Source organism: Sipha flava, unplaced genomic scaffold, assembly GCF_003268045.1.
Source record: "Sipha flava isolate LNK unplaced genomic scaffold, YSA_version1 277_pilon_pilon, whole genome shotgun sequence".
Classification (NCBI taxonomy): Eukaryota; Metazoa; Arthropoda; class Insecta; order Hemiptera; family Aphididae; genus Sipha; species Sipha flava.
Window position 1 is genome coordinate 1,026,109 of NW_020272943.1, and position 17,674 is coordinate 1,043,782.

The 17,674-nt window shown below is 37.1% G+C and overlaps 1 protein-coding gene across 6 annotated transcripts in view; it reads right to left on the reverse strand.

Annotated features, from left to right (window-relative positions):
* The window catches only part of LOC112685480 (probable serine/threonine-protein kinase yakA), a 42,052-nt gene that overhangs the window by 12,814 nt on the left and 11,564 nt on the right, over positions 1–17,674 (reverse strand). For 5 of the 6 annotated variants that reach the window (XM_025557390.1, XM_025557391.1, XM_025557389.1 and 2 more), the window contains 2 exons: positions 16,528–16,605; positions 10,424–10,691 (listed from right to left, as the gene is read on the reverse strand). In XM_025557390.1, the coding sequence (XP_025413175.1) occupies positions 10,424–10,691; positions 16,528–16,605 (346 nt within the window). The remainder of the gene's footprint in view (positions 1–10,423; positions 10,692–16,527; positions 16,606–17,674) is intronic. The other variant, XM_025557393.1, reaches the window with a different exon arrangement.

The following is a 17,674-nucleotide window of genomic DNA, read 5'->3' on the forward strand; positions in this document are numbered from 1 at the left end:
CGCGAGTTTTTCATTTGATTCATTTAATTTTTTTTTTTTTCAATTTTTTCATACACTTGGCGCGTCTTCCGTGAGAGTATATTCATTGAAATAATACGGTACGAACGAAGTAGGTATGTTTAAATGCGCTATGCGCGCATACAAAAGCTATAACACAACATAAAGGTTCTCGGTGTAGAACTCGAAACCAACTCGACTCATCTGCTATACTGTATAGTATAATGTGTATTGTTGTTGGGGTACCTACGATTCGGGTGAAATATGTACTCGCGTGTGAACCAAGTTGTACATAATACATGTATATTTTTTTATTTATCGTATTTATATTTTATACTGCGAAAAGCTTTTTTCCGGGGGCAGATGGGGTAAAGGGTTTGCATGATAATATATTTTATATAATCACGCGTTAAAATGACGTACATACGGCTACCAGGACAGACGTGATCGAGGACAGTGTAATAAAAACCGTGCGGAGCGAGTGGATTTTTCCCTGAACGATTTTCCGAAAAACGGCATAAAAAATATACTATACATATAACGGCGTATAATACATATCCATATAATGTCACGAGATTTATGTACCGAAACGAGTGGACACATAAATCGCATCGTTCATATTTTTCGCCGGGGTGTTTTTTTTGTCCAATTCCCATCGGTTTTTTGCGTGTTTTCATTATTATAATATTATTTACAGTCCCTGGCATCGCGTTGTTTTTTTAGTCAAAAAAACAATTCGGCTCCGCTAGAATGATTTAAAACACTGGGGTCCACAAAAATACAAAATAAAATTATATATATACATAGACATCGAAATTCATATACGTCATCCTGTCGATTGCTCGCACGCACCACGGCTAATGACAATGGTATTTTTTTGTTTATTGTCCGGTCCTGTCTATACATAAATATAATACAAACACATATACATATATATGTATATATGAGTATAAACGTGTGGCAATATTATTATTATATGCATGTGTGTGTGTGTGTGTGTGTGTGTATAAAATTTAAAATTAATTTTATATAATAAAACGGGCTGCGCCAGGTATTTATATTACTCGTGTGTGTGTTTAATCGGACAAAGTGTAATAATTATAATAATAATAGTAGTAACAGTAATAAATGTAATAATCAGCACGGTGAAATGTTTTTAGCGGATGGGTAAGTGGCAATATTACGGTCGATGTCGTTGACTCTTGACGTATTTGTTTTGTTTTTCCAATAAAAAAAAATAAATAAATAAATAAATAAACTTTTCGAAGAAAAAAAAGTTCAGTAATTGTTTGCAGAAAGCGACTTCAATATAAATAATTGAATTTAGTCCCTTTTCAACCCTTTGATGGGATTAAAACGGAGAAAAAAACCTTTTATTATTGTTGGCGGTCGCACGGTAGTCTTTTGGCTGACCTTTTTTTCTCGTGTGGTTTTTAATCGTTTAACCGTGTGGTAAACAAATGCTGTACAATCTCAGTGGTCAATCCAAATATATCGATGAATGCATTACACGACTGACCATAATTAGTTAAACGCATATAACTGTTTTTTTTTTTTAAAAAAAAAAAAATTTGGCCGAGAAATATATTTTTACAACTACACAGTTATAACTGCATTTTAAAATCGTTATCTTTACCGCATTTATATAATTGTATAGCTGTGTTGTTTCGTGATATTTTTTCCTACATCGAACGTGCTGTGCAATAACATCATTGTGCGCCCGCATAAATTATAGCAATATTGATTAATTGTACAATAATTTGATAGAGTTAGAAAAAAAATCGGAGCTGAGTAAACACAACGTGGAGTTAATCTACGTTGTACGCACCGATAAGAGTATATCGTTTTGTGTGATGTGCACTACTCGACCTTTTAACATAACCTAGCTGACTACGAGGACTACGGATAGCCATTCGTAATCACCTTGAAAGTCGCACAACGGTATCGAACCGGTGTGTATCTACTACCCAATTCTTGAATTCGATTTCTGTTCGGGAATAATTACGGTACAACAATAACGATATGGATTTCGTGCGCACGAACAGAACCGTAAAATATTGGTAGACATTGTTTTGTACGGCCGTTTTCACATGTACGTACGCACATAAATCGGACGGTATAGAAAGAGAAGAAAATCGGTTAAGATAAGCGGTACACGTTTGTGAGCGGGTTGGGTGAATTATTTTTTTTTTCACGATGCGTGCCCATGTCCAATAAACGTCGTTTCGTGTCCATAAACGGCTTGTTTTCCGTTAACATTCTTACGACCGCAGCGCGCGCGTACACGTAACGAGTCGCGAAGATAGCAAAAAATAAATAAATAAAAATATCGTATCGAGTAGCCGCAAAGAAATCTTGTCGATATGTATAAGAAAATAAAAATAAAAAAATAAATATAAAAAGTCGATTTAATCCACGCGGAACGTGACCGATAATTTATCGCCTCGGAGTGTTCTGCTGAATCTACATACTTAATGAACTTTGTCCACTTTTTCATTAACCGACGTCTACAGCGTAGCGTTGATAAATTCTACTGTAAATCATCGTATCCCGCGCGAGGAGGTAGACCTGAAGTGACCCTGTTCTGTTCGGAGACACTTTCTACGCACTATACGCACATGACGCGCACACCGACCGGCCGCTGTTGGACTTGGAACGTTGCCCGATAACACTCTCTTTGCAATCGTAAATATATTTCACGTTGTACGTGCGCGCCTAGTGATAAAATATGAGAGCCGAACGGCATAGCATTGTAAAACGCGGTGCGAACGCGCAGGGTTTTTTTAACATTTTTTTGATATTATCTACACAGCTCTACGACGTGTTTGCGGATATTTATCGACCGAACGGTTTCGGATCGAAAAAATGTTAACGTCTTACGCACGTATCGGTTGTGTTTCAAACTTTACGTGGAGCCTCGAAGCGAATCGTTCGATTCCCTGCATCCCTGTACACGGCACGATGCGCCGTGTGCACATCATTTTCCGCGAGCACAAACAACGCGCGCGAAAATCATTTTGGTAATAATCGATCGATTTGCCGACGGCAGTTTAAACGGCGTAATTTCTAACAACGATTTTGTCACTTCCAGAAATACGTGACCGGAATCCGATCACACAGTTCCATGTCGTCTACCCGAAGAAATATTGTTATTATTATACGGAAAAAAGGCTCAGTTTTTCCGGACACTTAATAATATTGTATCGCCTTTGCTTCGCTTCGTTTATATGCTAATGACCGTGCGGCTGATGACAACAGTGGGTGTGAACAAGGCTCAGAAAATTAACTGTGTTAGATGATATAAAAAAAGAAAAAGAAAACTTAAATACTCGCCACCACCTTAATATCGTGACCCTTTTACGGAAATTAAGTGCGTACGTTTTGCGTGCGCGTTTCAACTTATACTTTTTTTCAACCCTTCCCGGCAACGCAGCAGGTATCGTCCACTAATGTCTTTGGGTTTCCTGGATTAAATTGGCCTTTCGAAAAATGTGTATAAAAAAAAAAAAAACGATTCTATTTCCCCGTTATTATTATTATTTTTTTTTCCCCGGTTAGCATATACACATTAATGAACGTTATACTCGAGATATAGACAATAGACGGAATAAGTGAAAACGAGTTAAAACAATAAATGGAAAACCACAATTTCATGTCCGGCACGAGTCACCCGTGTAAAATACGCTGCCACTGACGCCACGTGCCAACACGCCGCGGCGGCGAATAAACGTGTAACGCATAGACAAACGCGTTGACCAATAGTGAAATCGCTAGCCACGGCTAGACCAAACCCATTTTCGCGCGGCCATCAATGCAGCAATTTAAACCCCACCGCGAGCACTGCGGCTTCCGCAGCCGCCGACGCTGACACCGCATCCGACGATGACGACCGTCCGAAAGGGTGTCCGCCACTGCCACATCCACTTTGTTCTCCCCACCGGCTCTCTTTGCTTCGTCTAAAAGGGTCCACGGAGAGAATGACTGAGTGGGTGCGAGTGAGCGACTGTTTGTGAGTTAAAGCGAGCGAGAGAGAGTGGGAGAGAATGAGAACTACACACATAGAAATCAATAATGTTCCCGTTTGTTTGCCTTCTAGTAGAAACAATATCGATAGAAATACATTACGCGTTGCGTCTACGAGTTTAAAGTGTCAAAATATTACTATCAAATATCTAGTATAATATTATCGGTTTATGTAAATATTGATTTTGAACAATACGTGCGTGAACGGACGGTCGAAATTTGATCACGAAATTTGAAAGACAATACGATTTTGCACTGCAATTGACTGAAGTACAAAACCCGTATTTATTTATTCAAAAAATTATAACGTTAAAATCGTTTAAGCAAACGAGTAGCTTCGCGATATCGTATTAGAAAAATAATTTTATTCTCGGGGCCATGTGTCTTTATCGAAAAATCTCATTTTGAATATCCTTTAGAACGATTCCCGCTCTAGTTGTCCCGACCTAATGTTTTTCTTCATTTTTATTGTATTACTCAACAGGATGTTTCGCTAACTAAATAATCGCATTAAATTAGATCTTTCGCGGTTATTTCGTGTCACAAAGAACATTATGAATATTATCTAGATAAGCGTAATTTTACGAAGGAAAATCTTAAAGAATAATCATTAAAAAAAATGAACGTTTTGTAAAAGAAAATTATTTTTTATGGAACATCTCTAATTGATGAGCAAATAAATTAAAATAACTAAACGATTACGCTGAACACAATTTTTATCTGTATTCAACACCGCGGAATTCCGTTTTGAAACATTACGTTTTTATCATAAACATGTTACCACCAAAGCACAACATATTCGTCCTTATCGCAACAATGACATAGGTATGGCGGAATATCAAAATCGATCGATTCAATTTAAAATATTATAAAATCATAATTTCAAATTCTTCGATTCCCATTTTTCACCGGTCATATCCTTAATCATTAACTTCATCTTAAGTGCCGGTTTCCTTATTTAAATTATTTTAATCTCACCACATATATACTAACATTCAATAACGCTACAGATTATAATGGGCAACAGCAAAAACAATTTTTTTTTTAATAATATAATTAAAACCCTCAAAGTATCTTCAATAACTATTATTGTACAAGCGTGTATTCACGCAGCCCGAGTAATACGCGTCGACATGATTTTTTTTGACTAAGTATCCTCTCACGAGTTATGGTTTCGAAAGAATTATATTAACTTTTTAATCAAAAAAATTGTTAAAGATCTCATTACGATGAATTATTATTATAACGATGTACAATAAAATCATAATCGTACATATATTATCATGACAACAGTTAAATGACCGTTTATAATATTACGCTAACACGAAAATAATAACACGTCTAAGGTTATTATGCGGTATAATATATTGACTTGGTAATAAATTGTTAAACGTGCGTCAATAAAGTTAAAAGAACTTCAACACCGTTCACGCCGTAGCACCACCGCACCGGGGTTCGACCGTAACCGATTTCCAGGCCAATAATTCGACGGTCGCGACATGAGACATGTTCGCCGGACGTACCCATTATCCGTTTCCTATTTTCCACTGCACATGCATTACCAAATATTTCGCTCGCCTTTTTATTTTATTGTTTTCTATTTTCGCGTGCCACTCGTTATCACACCGTCGTTTAACAACTTATACTCTCCACTGCAATGCGTACCGACCCTTCTGGAGACGAATAATTAATTCGTACATACTATCGTCAATGATAAGAACGTTCGGGGCGCGTATTCGTACATCAACGAATTGTTCACTTACACACATGCACACACATATCTTTATAGATGTACTTTAAATAATGTACATCATATATAAGTATGAACACGAAATGTCGTCGTCGATATGACTGCCACTGTTATTCGTGACTGTCCACCATAAATGCCTTACGGCCTTACAGTGCGTGCGCGCGCGTGTGACTCGTAACTTGCTGATAATAACGTCCGCACACAACGCGTGTATAAATGTACAGTACAATACGGCATTATTATTATTATTATTATTATTATTACAAGGTATATATTATATGTTTATGCCTTTTACACGGTTCGATTGACTTGACAGTTTACATTGGTCTCCCTTTGCTCGACCGCGACCCATCCCCTGCACTCCGCGTAGCACAACTATTCACACCCCTCTCGTCGCGAGTAAACGCGTGCAACGTACGTACATCCGTGGCGTCGCCGCGCGGCTCGCAAGTCCGAACGGGACATATACGTGTTATAGTTACGCGCGTTTTTACGAATCGAATTTTAAAAAAAAATAATTGTCGCTCGCGTTTTCGGATTGATTTGGCGGTTGTTAATATTTCGACGAATTTTATATTTTATTCGGACAACATTTTTCACCGGAGATTGGCGTACACGCGGAAATTGGTTTCGGTAACTCGATTCGTCGTCCCCCGGAGCTTACCCAAATTCCCATTTACCGACAACGCACTGCCCCACCATATTACCGCAGGGTCGTGCACTGATGCTACAACGGATTTGGACAGTATTTATGTATAATATTTTTTTATTTTATTTCATTTTGTACTCTGACCGATTTTAATGTTATCATTTACTGTTAAAAAACCAATTCAGGACAATTACAATCTCAGATTTTCGGGCTGAAATAAATAACTACAAATACGATTTTTTCGAGCGAGCCTAAAACGACAATTTTAAAAAGAAATCTGTATATATATACATCTACATATATAGATATATACATCTATTGAAAAATAATTGCACAACAGCGTATAAGTTTAAATATCATTTGAATAAAAATCAATTGTTTGTTTTCGTGTTATTTTAATTTTTTTATTTTAACCGTTTGGACTTAATTTATTAAATATTTTAATTTTCATTGATACTATTATAAAGTTACTATAAAACAATAGCATCTGTTGTTGGAAAAAAAACTCAATAATTGCATTTACCTAGTAATATACAATATGTATCACGAGTTACATTTTTTTCCGGTAAAATCAATGGATTATATTATAATTTACCTTTTTTTTTTATACAAACGGAATATTACAATATTACATGAAGAAGATATAAATGCGTTTATCAAATTTAAATTTTTTTTTACTGTAATATATTAGAGAATTACGATAACGAACGCATTTGGTAATAATTAATGAAAAATAACAGTGTACGAGTATAAGTGTTATAGCTATTCATTCGAGAATAATAAAATATGTCAGCAGCAATAACAAATATTAAGACACACCATTGATCGGTGAAGATAGTTGTTATAGTATAAATATCTATAATCGTACTAATTACACATCATAGATAACATACTGGAGTATAAATTTTAATAACTTGCAAGAATGATAAACATAAAATTGTATTTTGACATAATTTCGCCATAACTGCCATAATTATACATAGTATATAGTATGCAATAAAATTAAATTAAAATAGGTTATTATACTCGTACATTTGCATTTCTTATAAGTACTGCGGATATTTATGAAACAAATTCAAAAAACGTAACTATAACTTACAGAAATATGAGTTTTTGATGTACGAGTATCCATGAATTTCTGATGTTTTTACTATGTATTTTATTAAAATCTAAATAAAATGAAAATGTAAGCTCATAGCTCGTAATTATAGGGTATCGCTTTAAACGTGATTACTTGATGATTCACACGGATCATATAGGTTCGCCATTTCTGTACTTTATCTAGAACGTACAAAGATATATGTTTAGCCTAAAGATTTCTTAACAAAATTATCGTTTACCCTTATACACGACGCTGGACATCAGCCATATTTGATTTCGCTCACGCCCACATATGTGTGCCAAACCCCACCCAGAGGGGGTGAGATATTACGAGTGTGGCGTGAGAGCCTGCTTCGATGCAGCTGTTTTAATCACACACGGACTGTAGTGAGTGAACGAGTGAGTGCGTGCATGTGTGGTGCGTGTGTGTGTGTGCATATATGCATGTGTGTGTGTATATCTGTATATACGTGACGGCCGCGCACACGCGTATTAAATCGTACATATTATATATTATTGTTATAAATGAGTGTGCGTGTGTGAGTACAGTTTTACACGGCACTATAACATAAGGCAAATATTTGTTTGATGAGTAATTAAAAAAAAAAAAAATGGGGCTAGTCACTACCCAATAAAAACGAACTGATATTGTGTACATATGAGAGACGAAATTGAGGGTAAAAATTCTACATAAATCACTTTAAGTTATTTCCATAAACTGAGAATAAATATGAATTTTGTATTTTATTTTTACTGTAATTTAAAAATTTCCTGATAATTTAAAATTAAAATATCTAAGAGAGATAAATATTCAGATATATGCATGTATATATTAATGTTTACTTTTTAATAAACGTCAGGATTAAATGGAGCAAAAAAACGAAGCTGGGCTACTTGTTGATGATATTGAATTCATCGGAGAATAATTGGAAACTTTTCTTTATTTTATTTTTTTATTTTTTTCTTTATGCGAAAGTGCGGGGAGTGCTCGCGAAACGCCCTTTTTTGCCAATATCTGTTAAAAGTAAATAACAATAAAACGACCAATGAGTTGACAAGGGTCCGCACGCAACGCCGCGTAGGTTGTTGCAGCAGGGAAAAATCAAGAAGGATTTTTTTTTTTGAATATTGTCGCTCTTTTTATATTCATAAAAAAAGGCGGTGTAGGGGACACTTTTCTCGGAGAATATTGAAGGGAAGAAAATTAACGGCGGAATGAATGGCTGTTAATGATGGACCATTTTTCGAAACGTGATTATTCAGGAAATGCGAAAAAATTATTATATTTTTTCGTGTTAATTTCATTCTATTTTTTTTGCCCTTATAACTGTTATGTAGACAGATGCTCACCGCTGGATTTTTTTTTATGGGAATGTATTTACATTTTAAAGCTCAAACGCATTTAAATATTTTACCCGAAGTGTTGTACTGGATCCCCGTATAGCAACTGCGCAACGCAATATGATTCTAATAATAATTATTATACATGTAAAAATTATTTATAATAATAATTCCGGAATCACAGACGGCCTGGCATTATTTCATCTCATAACAATGGTTTATCTTTTGTCTGTCGGAGAATTTGAGTTTTAATGAATGTTTGCACTTGATTCGTTGTAATTCTAAAACGATTTTTATAGAAAACGCTGCACTTATAATTATTGGCAAATAAATCATCTCGATATTCATAAAAACAACGGGAAATAAAAACGGCTCAGTGCGGCAGCGACAGCAATTAAAGAGAAACACCTCTCATCGGTTGTAGATAAAGTTTCGCTGCGTATCAGTTCATTGACATGACATAGCGTCTGTTCGTGGTTATAATCGGCCTTTATCTCATTCGATTGAATTAGAATATATGTATGTTAACATGTTATTTAATATTACATTTTTCTATACGTATTTATGTAAATTATTATATTAATACGTCATGTGAAGTGAACGACTATGTAAATAACACGTTGCCATCGCACTTTTATTGAGAGTAAATAAGAAAATACGAATAATATAATATGTAGAAGTGAAGTTCGTCTAGACTATTTTGAGATATTTAATTTATATCATACAATATTTGTTTGTACATTTTTTTAAAAAAAAAAATATTCTAAATGTCCGTGTCTTAAAGCCCGTTTACAATAAATTACAAATTATTGTACCCTTAAGATGAAAACGAAGGAAAAAAACAATAAAACTATGTGGCGGAGTCCTTGCTGGGCGCGGAAAAATAAAATAAAATCTGTCGATAATTCGATTTGTAAAAACCTCTGGTACAACTATTTTGTAAAACTTATCGGTCGAAATGTATAATTAAAACGCCGTCGTCGTTTCGGCTTTTAAGAAAGTATATTCTCTTTTTTTCGCCAATCTCCGAATAAAACACGACAACGGTAAATTTTTACGGGGCACAGGAGACGAGAGCGCGGGCCAACGATGAATGGAGGGGGAAGCTTTTCAAAAAGTTTGAATAGATAATAATAAGTGTGCGCGCCCGAGAAGACGTCGAACGGGATAAAACGGTGACGACCGGCGTAGGGTGACGGTGCGTGGGTTTGACGAGGGGAAAGGGTGTACAAATTGGTTGGATATGATTGGAAAATCGCGCTTGCGGAGGAACCAAGAACAATATAACTTTTCTCAGTTCTCTCTCCGGTCGTGAAACGTTTTTGTGCAGGACGTCGGGATTTTTTTTTTGCTCTCCCGGCGGTCCCGCTGTTCCCGGCTCTTCTCGTCCGCGACTCATCGACCTATTTGCCGGGATCATCTATATCAAGGAGCCTACACACGTGTCACTTGGTTGACCGCGCGCGGGTATTAAAAAAAAAAAAACTAAAAAATCGTGCCACGATATTCGCGAACTCGATATCATACGTGCATAATAAATACGTCCAAAATCAATACGGTACCTGTGTGCAGTCGAGTGTGCTGCTGCACGTGGCTGAGCTGCTTGAACCGGCGCTCGCAGTACGAACACTTGTACGGCTTCTCGCCGGTGTGCACGCGTATGTGCTGCACCAGCTGGTGGTTGGAGCTGAACGACTTGAGGCACTGCTGGCACTGGTGCGGTTTGCTCACCTCCAGGCCGCTGCCGCTCAGCGAACTGCCACCGATGCTGCCGGGCCGACCGAAGTCACGCGCCTGCATCTGCATGGCCGCGGACTTTTGCATGAAGATCTGCGGCACAAACGAAACGGTTATGAGTACGCGGCCACCGCTGCTGCTGTTGCTGTTGCGGCCGCGGCGGCGGTGGCCGCGTACCCGGGTGGGCCGACGACATGACACGGCGGGCGGCGGCTGCGGACTGCGAAGCTGGTTCGGGACCGGTGGTGTGCGCGAGACCTCGAAGGGGTATTTTGTACCGCGTTGTTCAAATGGATTGCTTACGGGAGAAAACAGCGGCGAACGACTCGTCTTCACTATGGCAGGACGATACGGGGAGGGGGGATAGGAGGAAACCGTGAAGGGTCTGCCGGGGGTTGGCACACCTGACGTTTAACGCAACGGTACACGCGACGAGATCATACGTGTTGAAATTAGGGATTAATTAAAAATTAAAAATATGTGAAAAAAACCCCCGTTATGCATAGGGTTCAATTACTAGGTTAAAAACTTTTTTTCTCGCTTTGGAATATTAATTGAAAAGCTTCTTTTTTTTACACCCGTTCGTGCGGTTAATTAAACCGGAACAATTAAAAAATTATACTTTGTCGCCGCCTCCACACGCCGTTGCCGTGTCGTCGTCACCTAGTGAGTTACGAAATTATTACACACGTACACACAAAACACATATACATCCAACATACATTATAAACAATAGCGACAATGTGCGTGCGCGTGTACATGAGCGACTGCTCTATGTACAGCGTATATTATAAAATAAAATAAAATCGGTCAAAACAAAACACGAAAAACACGATACTACAATAACTACACTAATAACAATAAACCACTTAACAATGATTGCATTTTCTCGGCAACGATGGCCATAATTTTTTTTGTACTTTTTTTTTCGCCGACAGGCAGCGGCGGTAAAAGGGGTAAATCCATTACGGACACTTAACGGAGCTGATGTGATTTTTATGGATTCCGACGATGATTAAAAACTATTTTTTATTCTTTTCCGCCCACCCGAATTTATCGCTACACTGTTTGACTGATATCCGAACGTTTACGCGGTGACGTTCGGGGTGTAGTGCGAAAAAAAAGTATGCGGAAAACAAACGGAGAAAAATGAAAAGAATTATTACTATTATTATTATTGTTATTAATAATTTTGATTTACGTATAGTACTCGGTGACGTATTCCTTGGTAGAACGTAAAACACACTTCGCGGCTACGATCACCTGCAAGACACCACTGCTACCACCTCAGCAGACATAAGGTCAACATAGGATAGTTTCTGTACGGCGTACGGTTTAAAACACCAGGTGATATTCGTAACGGGGAAATAAAAAGAAAAAAAAAAATTAAACAAACAACCCTTTCGGAAACCCGTCAAAACACGACTAATGAACACTAATGAACTATGTAGACAGACACTATTCATCAATCCGGCTGGCGATGGGTATCAGTACAGAACTAATAATAATTATTAGAAAATAAATAAAAATAAATCTTCCTATTAATTAATATCGATTGCATTATACTGGTATAAATGCAAACGTACGTAAAATACATAGGTAAAGAAGGTTAGTCGCGGCTGTTTCCGTCATCGAATTAGAACATTCGGGTCAATGCATCTTGCAATGATAAGGCTTATCGTGTTGTGGCTGGTCAGTGTAAATGAATTTAGAATATAAAATGCTGATAAATGTGCATAAAGAAATACTAGGAAAAAATCCCTCGTCAATCTTTGACTGTAAATTTCAGTGGGATGAAAGATGTACACACATTAAATACTGTAATAAATTCATTAAAAAAAAAAAAAGTATATCTAAACAACTCTCTGGGGGTCTTGTGTTTAGGTTCCTAGGGTTACGGGAGGAGAAATAAGTAAAAGTAGAGGGATTCGGGTTCACGACCGGTCGGACGTATTATTATTAGAACTCATCTAAAAATAGCGGACAAGGACACGGAAGGAATCCGTGTAAATTATGTCATACCACGGAAAACAACCCTACGCGCTTTTTTGTGACTACATAGATAGTGTTGTGTACATAATTTCCTTACATCCAATTCATTTTTCACCGATAATATACAATAGACGAACGGTTACGAAAACGGCAAGTACACGTCATAACGTTTTAACACGGCGCTCGCGTGCGGTTGAAAACACGAGCAGGACGCGTTCGTCGTCATCGTAGACCATATGACGCGGTGGGACCGACGCAACTGTTAGATATAATATAGATGTACAGTACACACGTGTGAGAAGTCGGGTCGAAGAGAAAAAAAACCATCAGAAAGAAAAATAGAGTAAACAAACCCCTTCGACAAAAGAGGTGACCCAGATAAACGTGTTCTGGTTAAAACGACCGCAACCGACGTGAGCACGCCCGCGCGCGCATTAATTTTACATTTACTCACTTTGGTCCGAAAGTTTGTAAAATTGAATTTCATAACGATTCTGACTCCGGGCCATCAAAACATTGTTTGGGATTTTTTATATTTTTATGTTCGTCCGGACGCCGTCAAAACAACGGCGATAACTAACAACGCGAACAACAACATGATAATGATTTCAGAGCAAATCTCATGATAACGCCGACGCCGCCCGCCGCCACGGTTGTTGTTCGGACGAAGTCGCAAATAGTACTGTACGGCCACCGCCGCCGGTATTGGCCTAGCCCAACGTTGACTTAGGTCGGGAACTTAACATGTGTGCCGAGTACTATATGTGTGTTTTAGAGTGTTGTTAACGGCATAAGCTGCTGTGTTCTTTCTTTATCGCATCGCGTATACGTCACCAGACGTTTAACGACCTCGCGCGCCAAACGCGACGCGAACAGAAAATCATTCGCGCAAGTATAACTATACAACGATTAACAACATTACGATGCAATGAAATCGCCCCAAAAAAAAAAAAAAAAACAAGGCCTGGTGGGTGTCCAGTTTCCCAGTCGCGGAGTCATAAAAATATTATAATATTATTATAAACGTGTACGTTTTATTATCATTGTGTTTTCCCGCGGTTGTCAACAGGAACGTTTTGCGTGCAACGGAAGTATTTCTATTTTATATTTTTTTAATCGAGCGAATGGAAATAAAAATATCCACGCGAACCGACCCCGCAAAACGTTCGGCCGGGTACAAAACGTAATAAATTAAACGTTGATCGGAGAGATTTTGCGCAGTGCCACCGCCGTTCGTGCACGCTGTTCCGCGCTCGAAATCAGATAATGAACAATAATAACAATAATTTTTTTCTTCCTAGGGACGGGCGCCACCGTCCGCCCCGGGGCCAACCGACTGCTGCGCTACGGTACGCGTATACATAATAATATATGTACTACGTGTGCGACGGGATTTTCTTAGCAGAAAAATAAGCGCAGGGGAGACGTTTTTATTTATGGCCGTTCGCATTTCTCGCGTGTCGTGTTCGAATTTATTTCTTTCGGAAGCCTCGACGACGTTTTTCGTTTTGTTTTACTACTCTTATTACTATCATTATAACTATTATTATTATTATTATTATTATTATTATTATATGTATTTGCGTATGAAATTGCCGGGTCTGAGCCATCGCCCGTCGCCATTGTGGTGCCCCCCATTAGTATCGCTAGCCGTCGTTGCTTCGGTCCGTCGACTTTGGAGCATTGTGTTCCGAGTTTTTTTTTTTTTTAATTATTTTTGAACGTTTTATTTTGTTCGATACAATTTTTCATTGTTTTACAATTAATAGGTTTATTCGTACCGCTGCCAGCAGGCCTTCGGATTTCGGATCGCTTCACGGGTCGGCTTCCGCCGTCCGACGTGATTCGAATGCACGCGTACATTACGAAATCATATTATTATATAAAATGTATTTCTCGTATCATTGTTTCCGCGATGAGAACGAAATGCACGGTAAACCTATTTTACCAGAATACATCGGTCAGAAGTAATTAAAACGACGATATTTTTTAACGGTTCACATTCAAAACTCCCGGGTTACGGCAGCGGTGGTGCACGGCTGATCGAAATGGACCGGCAAAATGAAAGCTGAAATGTATAGTTAATATTTTACGTTTTGGTGCGATGAAAATTATAGGGTTTTGCTTATATTATTTAGATCTTTTTGAATGCGCGCTTAACTAATAACAGACCATATTTTCTACTATAGCTGCAGAAGAGCTTTGTTTTATATATTAAGATTTTGATTATTCATAAACATTGTGTTTAGAATCTATTATGATTCATGATTGGCAACGACGAATTTTAGAACATCCTAATTAGTTTTATGTACTTACCGTTATCTTACTACAAACGAACGATATAAGATATCGTCCGTACAATTAATATTTGAAGCGATTACGTTGATTTTATTATAAGTATTTACAAATTTCGAAAAACAAAATAAAATGAAGTTCATTATTGTCAATAATTTAGTTGATGTTTTATACATTATTTATTATAATCTGTAGTAGGGATGGACGAAGTAAAATCGACAAAGTCAAACTTATAGTAGCAATTAAGTAGTATAAGATTTGAATAAAATTTAAAAGTGTATAAAAGAAACATTTTAAATCATGTTAGAGGGTTTTTTATTTGGTTTGTCATTTTACTGTACGTAAGAGGTATGATTTTTTTTTAATCTGTTGTTTATGAAAAAAACTCCCTGAACCGGATTATCCCCACGTGATAATGCACTGGTGTTTCTCTTTCATTAAAACAATAGGATATAACAAAATAAAAAATGATTTTAACAGCTGCTAACAGTTATTTCTCACGGTTTTAAAGACGAACTATCGCGGACGGACTTTTAGTTATTTTTAAATGTAGATACCTACCGATGGTCGTATATTGCTCTAATTAACTTTGTTCGTGGCACATGTCAGCGTCGTGTCTTCTCCGAGGAGCAGTGGTCGGGCTGAAGCGAGCGAGTCAAGATTGAAATAAAAAGGAGAATTCGTTAATTGAGTTTGGATGGCGAAATCAAGATAGCGAATGGATGTATTTACATACAAAACCACAATCGGACTTCATACGCTATTGGAGAACCGAGAAGGCGGCGGTAGCGGTGGTGGCGGCTATTACCAAACAGAAGGAACATCCTTTGTTACGATAAAAAGGTTTTAATTGACGTTATGTAAAACTTAGGGTCATCGATCCTGTTTACAGTAGAAAAATGGAATATTTTACCCGGATGATTGCTATCTTAGGAAGAATATTGACAAGCGACTTTATTGTTCAACAAAGAGATTTTATTTTATTTTCACAAAATTGTCAAACTATTAAACAAACCAAATATAAAAACTAATAATGGTGATATGTATAACGGGTACGTTATAACGTGCATATGCGATTTATATGAATATATATTTGTATATACACATTTTTCGTGATATAATCAAATGAGCAACTTGATTTTTTCCACACGATTGCCTGCAAAGGGTTTGTTTGTGAGTGCGTATTGACAGGAGACGTCCGTAGGTAGAACGGTCGCGTGACCCGAAGACTTTTGTATTTTATTATATTGTATTATATTGTATTTTTCTTAGTATATTTTTAGTATTCTCCCTCCGCTCCTTCTTGCTTTATACATTTACATATATATATATAAATATATATATATATATATATACGCACACAAAAAAATAAATACAATACTAATATCATATATTATTATAGCACACAAAAAACAATATCGAAAGGAACGTGCACTAAATGAATTTTATTCGTATAAAAAGCTGTTTTGACTTTTCGGGAAGGTAATAAAAACATGCAGGCAAAAAGTGAGCAAAAATAATGATAATAATAACGAAACAAAAATGCCAAGTACATTACACACGCTATTTGAAACAAAACCGTAAACAATAAGAGTCCATGTAAAACACTGTAATTATATTATTGTATGTAAAAATAGCGTACTGAACGAAAGACATTCCAGCTGACTCGCTGAAGTGTGGACCAACATTCTTCGAGAGTGCGGTCTGATATCGATCGGTTCTGCACACGATGAATCCACAATAAGCAGCGTTAAAAATATAATACACAAATTTGTATTGCTTTCGTGGTTAGAGTCAAACAACAACAAAACATATTAGTAAAAATATAATATTTTATTGGAATAATGTAACCTATGAGAATTTTATTATTTCATTTGTACAGCACTCCATTAGTTCCGGAATGGCATGTAATGTAAATTGTTTTATAATTTCTATTTTATTTTCTTATATTTTTATTTTTTATTTTTTGTTTTTACGTACAAGTGCATTCATTAGATAAATTATAAATTTGTCAATTATTGAATTGTATATTGCCGTGAGTTATTGTTGATATAACTGTCAATTTTTTTTTCGAAATACGTTTAATAGGCACACGTTTTTCTGTCTCAAATCAGCCAAGGGGGTTGTGACTCGAGTTGTGTTCACGTGGCCACTACGGTAGGATAACAGTGTCGAACGGCAGAAACTTCGAAGTGAAGAGTGCGCCACCGCTCACGACCAACGATGAGTGTAAACGCGCAAGTCCTTGCCGATTCCTTTTGCCAGCCCGTTCGTCCTTAAACGGAGTTTCCTTATGTACTCCCCACTTTTACCCACCCACACAGCCGTATCACGAGAGTTACACCTATTTTTCCATAGCTAATATCTATCAACCGTCTATTGTTTTTGTTTCAATATTACATTTTTTTTTAATCTATTATTATTTCAATTATATATATACTATATTTTAAAAGTATAATTTTTTTTTCCAACATATTTCCAAAATTATGTCAACACGATGAAAAAACCGGATCAAATGACCAGTCAGTATCACACAAAAAAAAAAAACCCCATAAAAGGCTACCCCATTTCGAAATACATTATTATAATAAGGGTCGTACGCGTTACGCAACACCTCCTCTGGTGGCCATCCGGTCATGTAGCCCGTGCTCAAGCCGACCAACCGGTTTTTAAGGTTAGGACCCGAGAATATACCCCCTTGGCTGTTTAGGCAACAATGACCAGGACGCACTGGTTTACCGTAAGTCCAGTTGTACAGTTCAATTTCACAACTTAACATACACATTTTT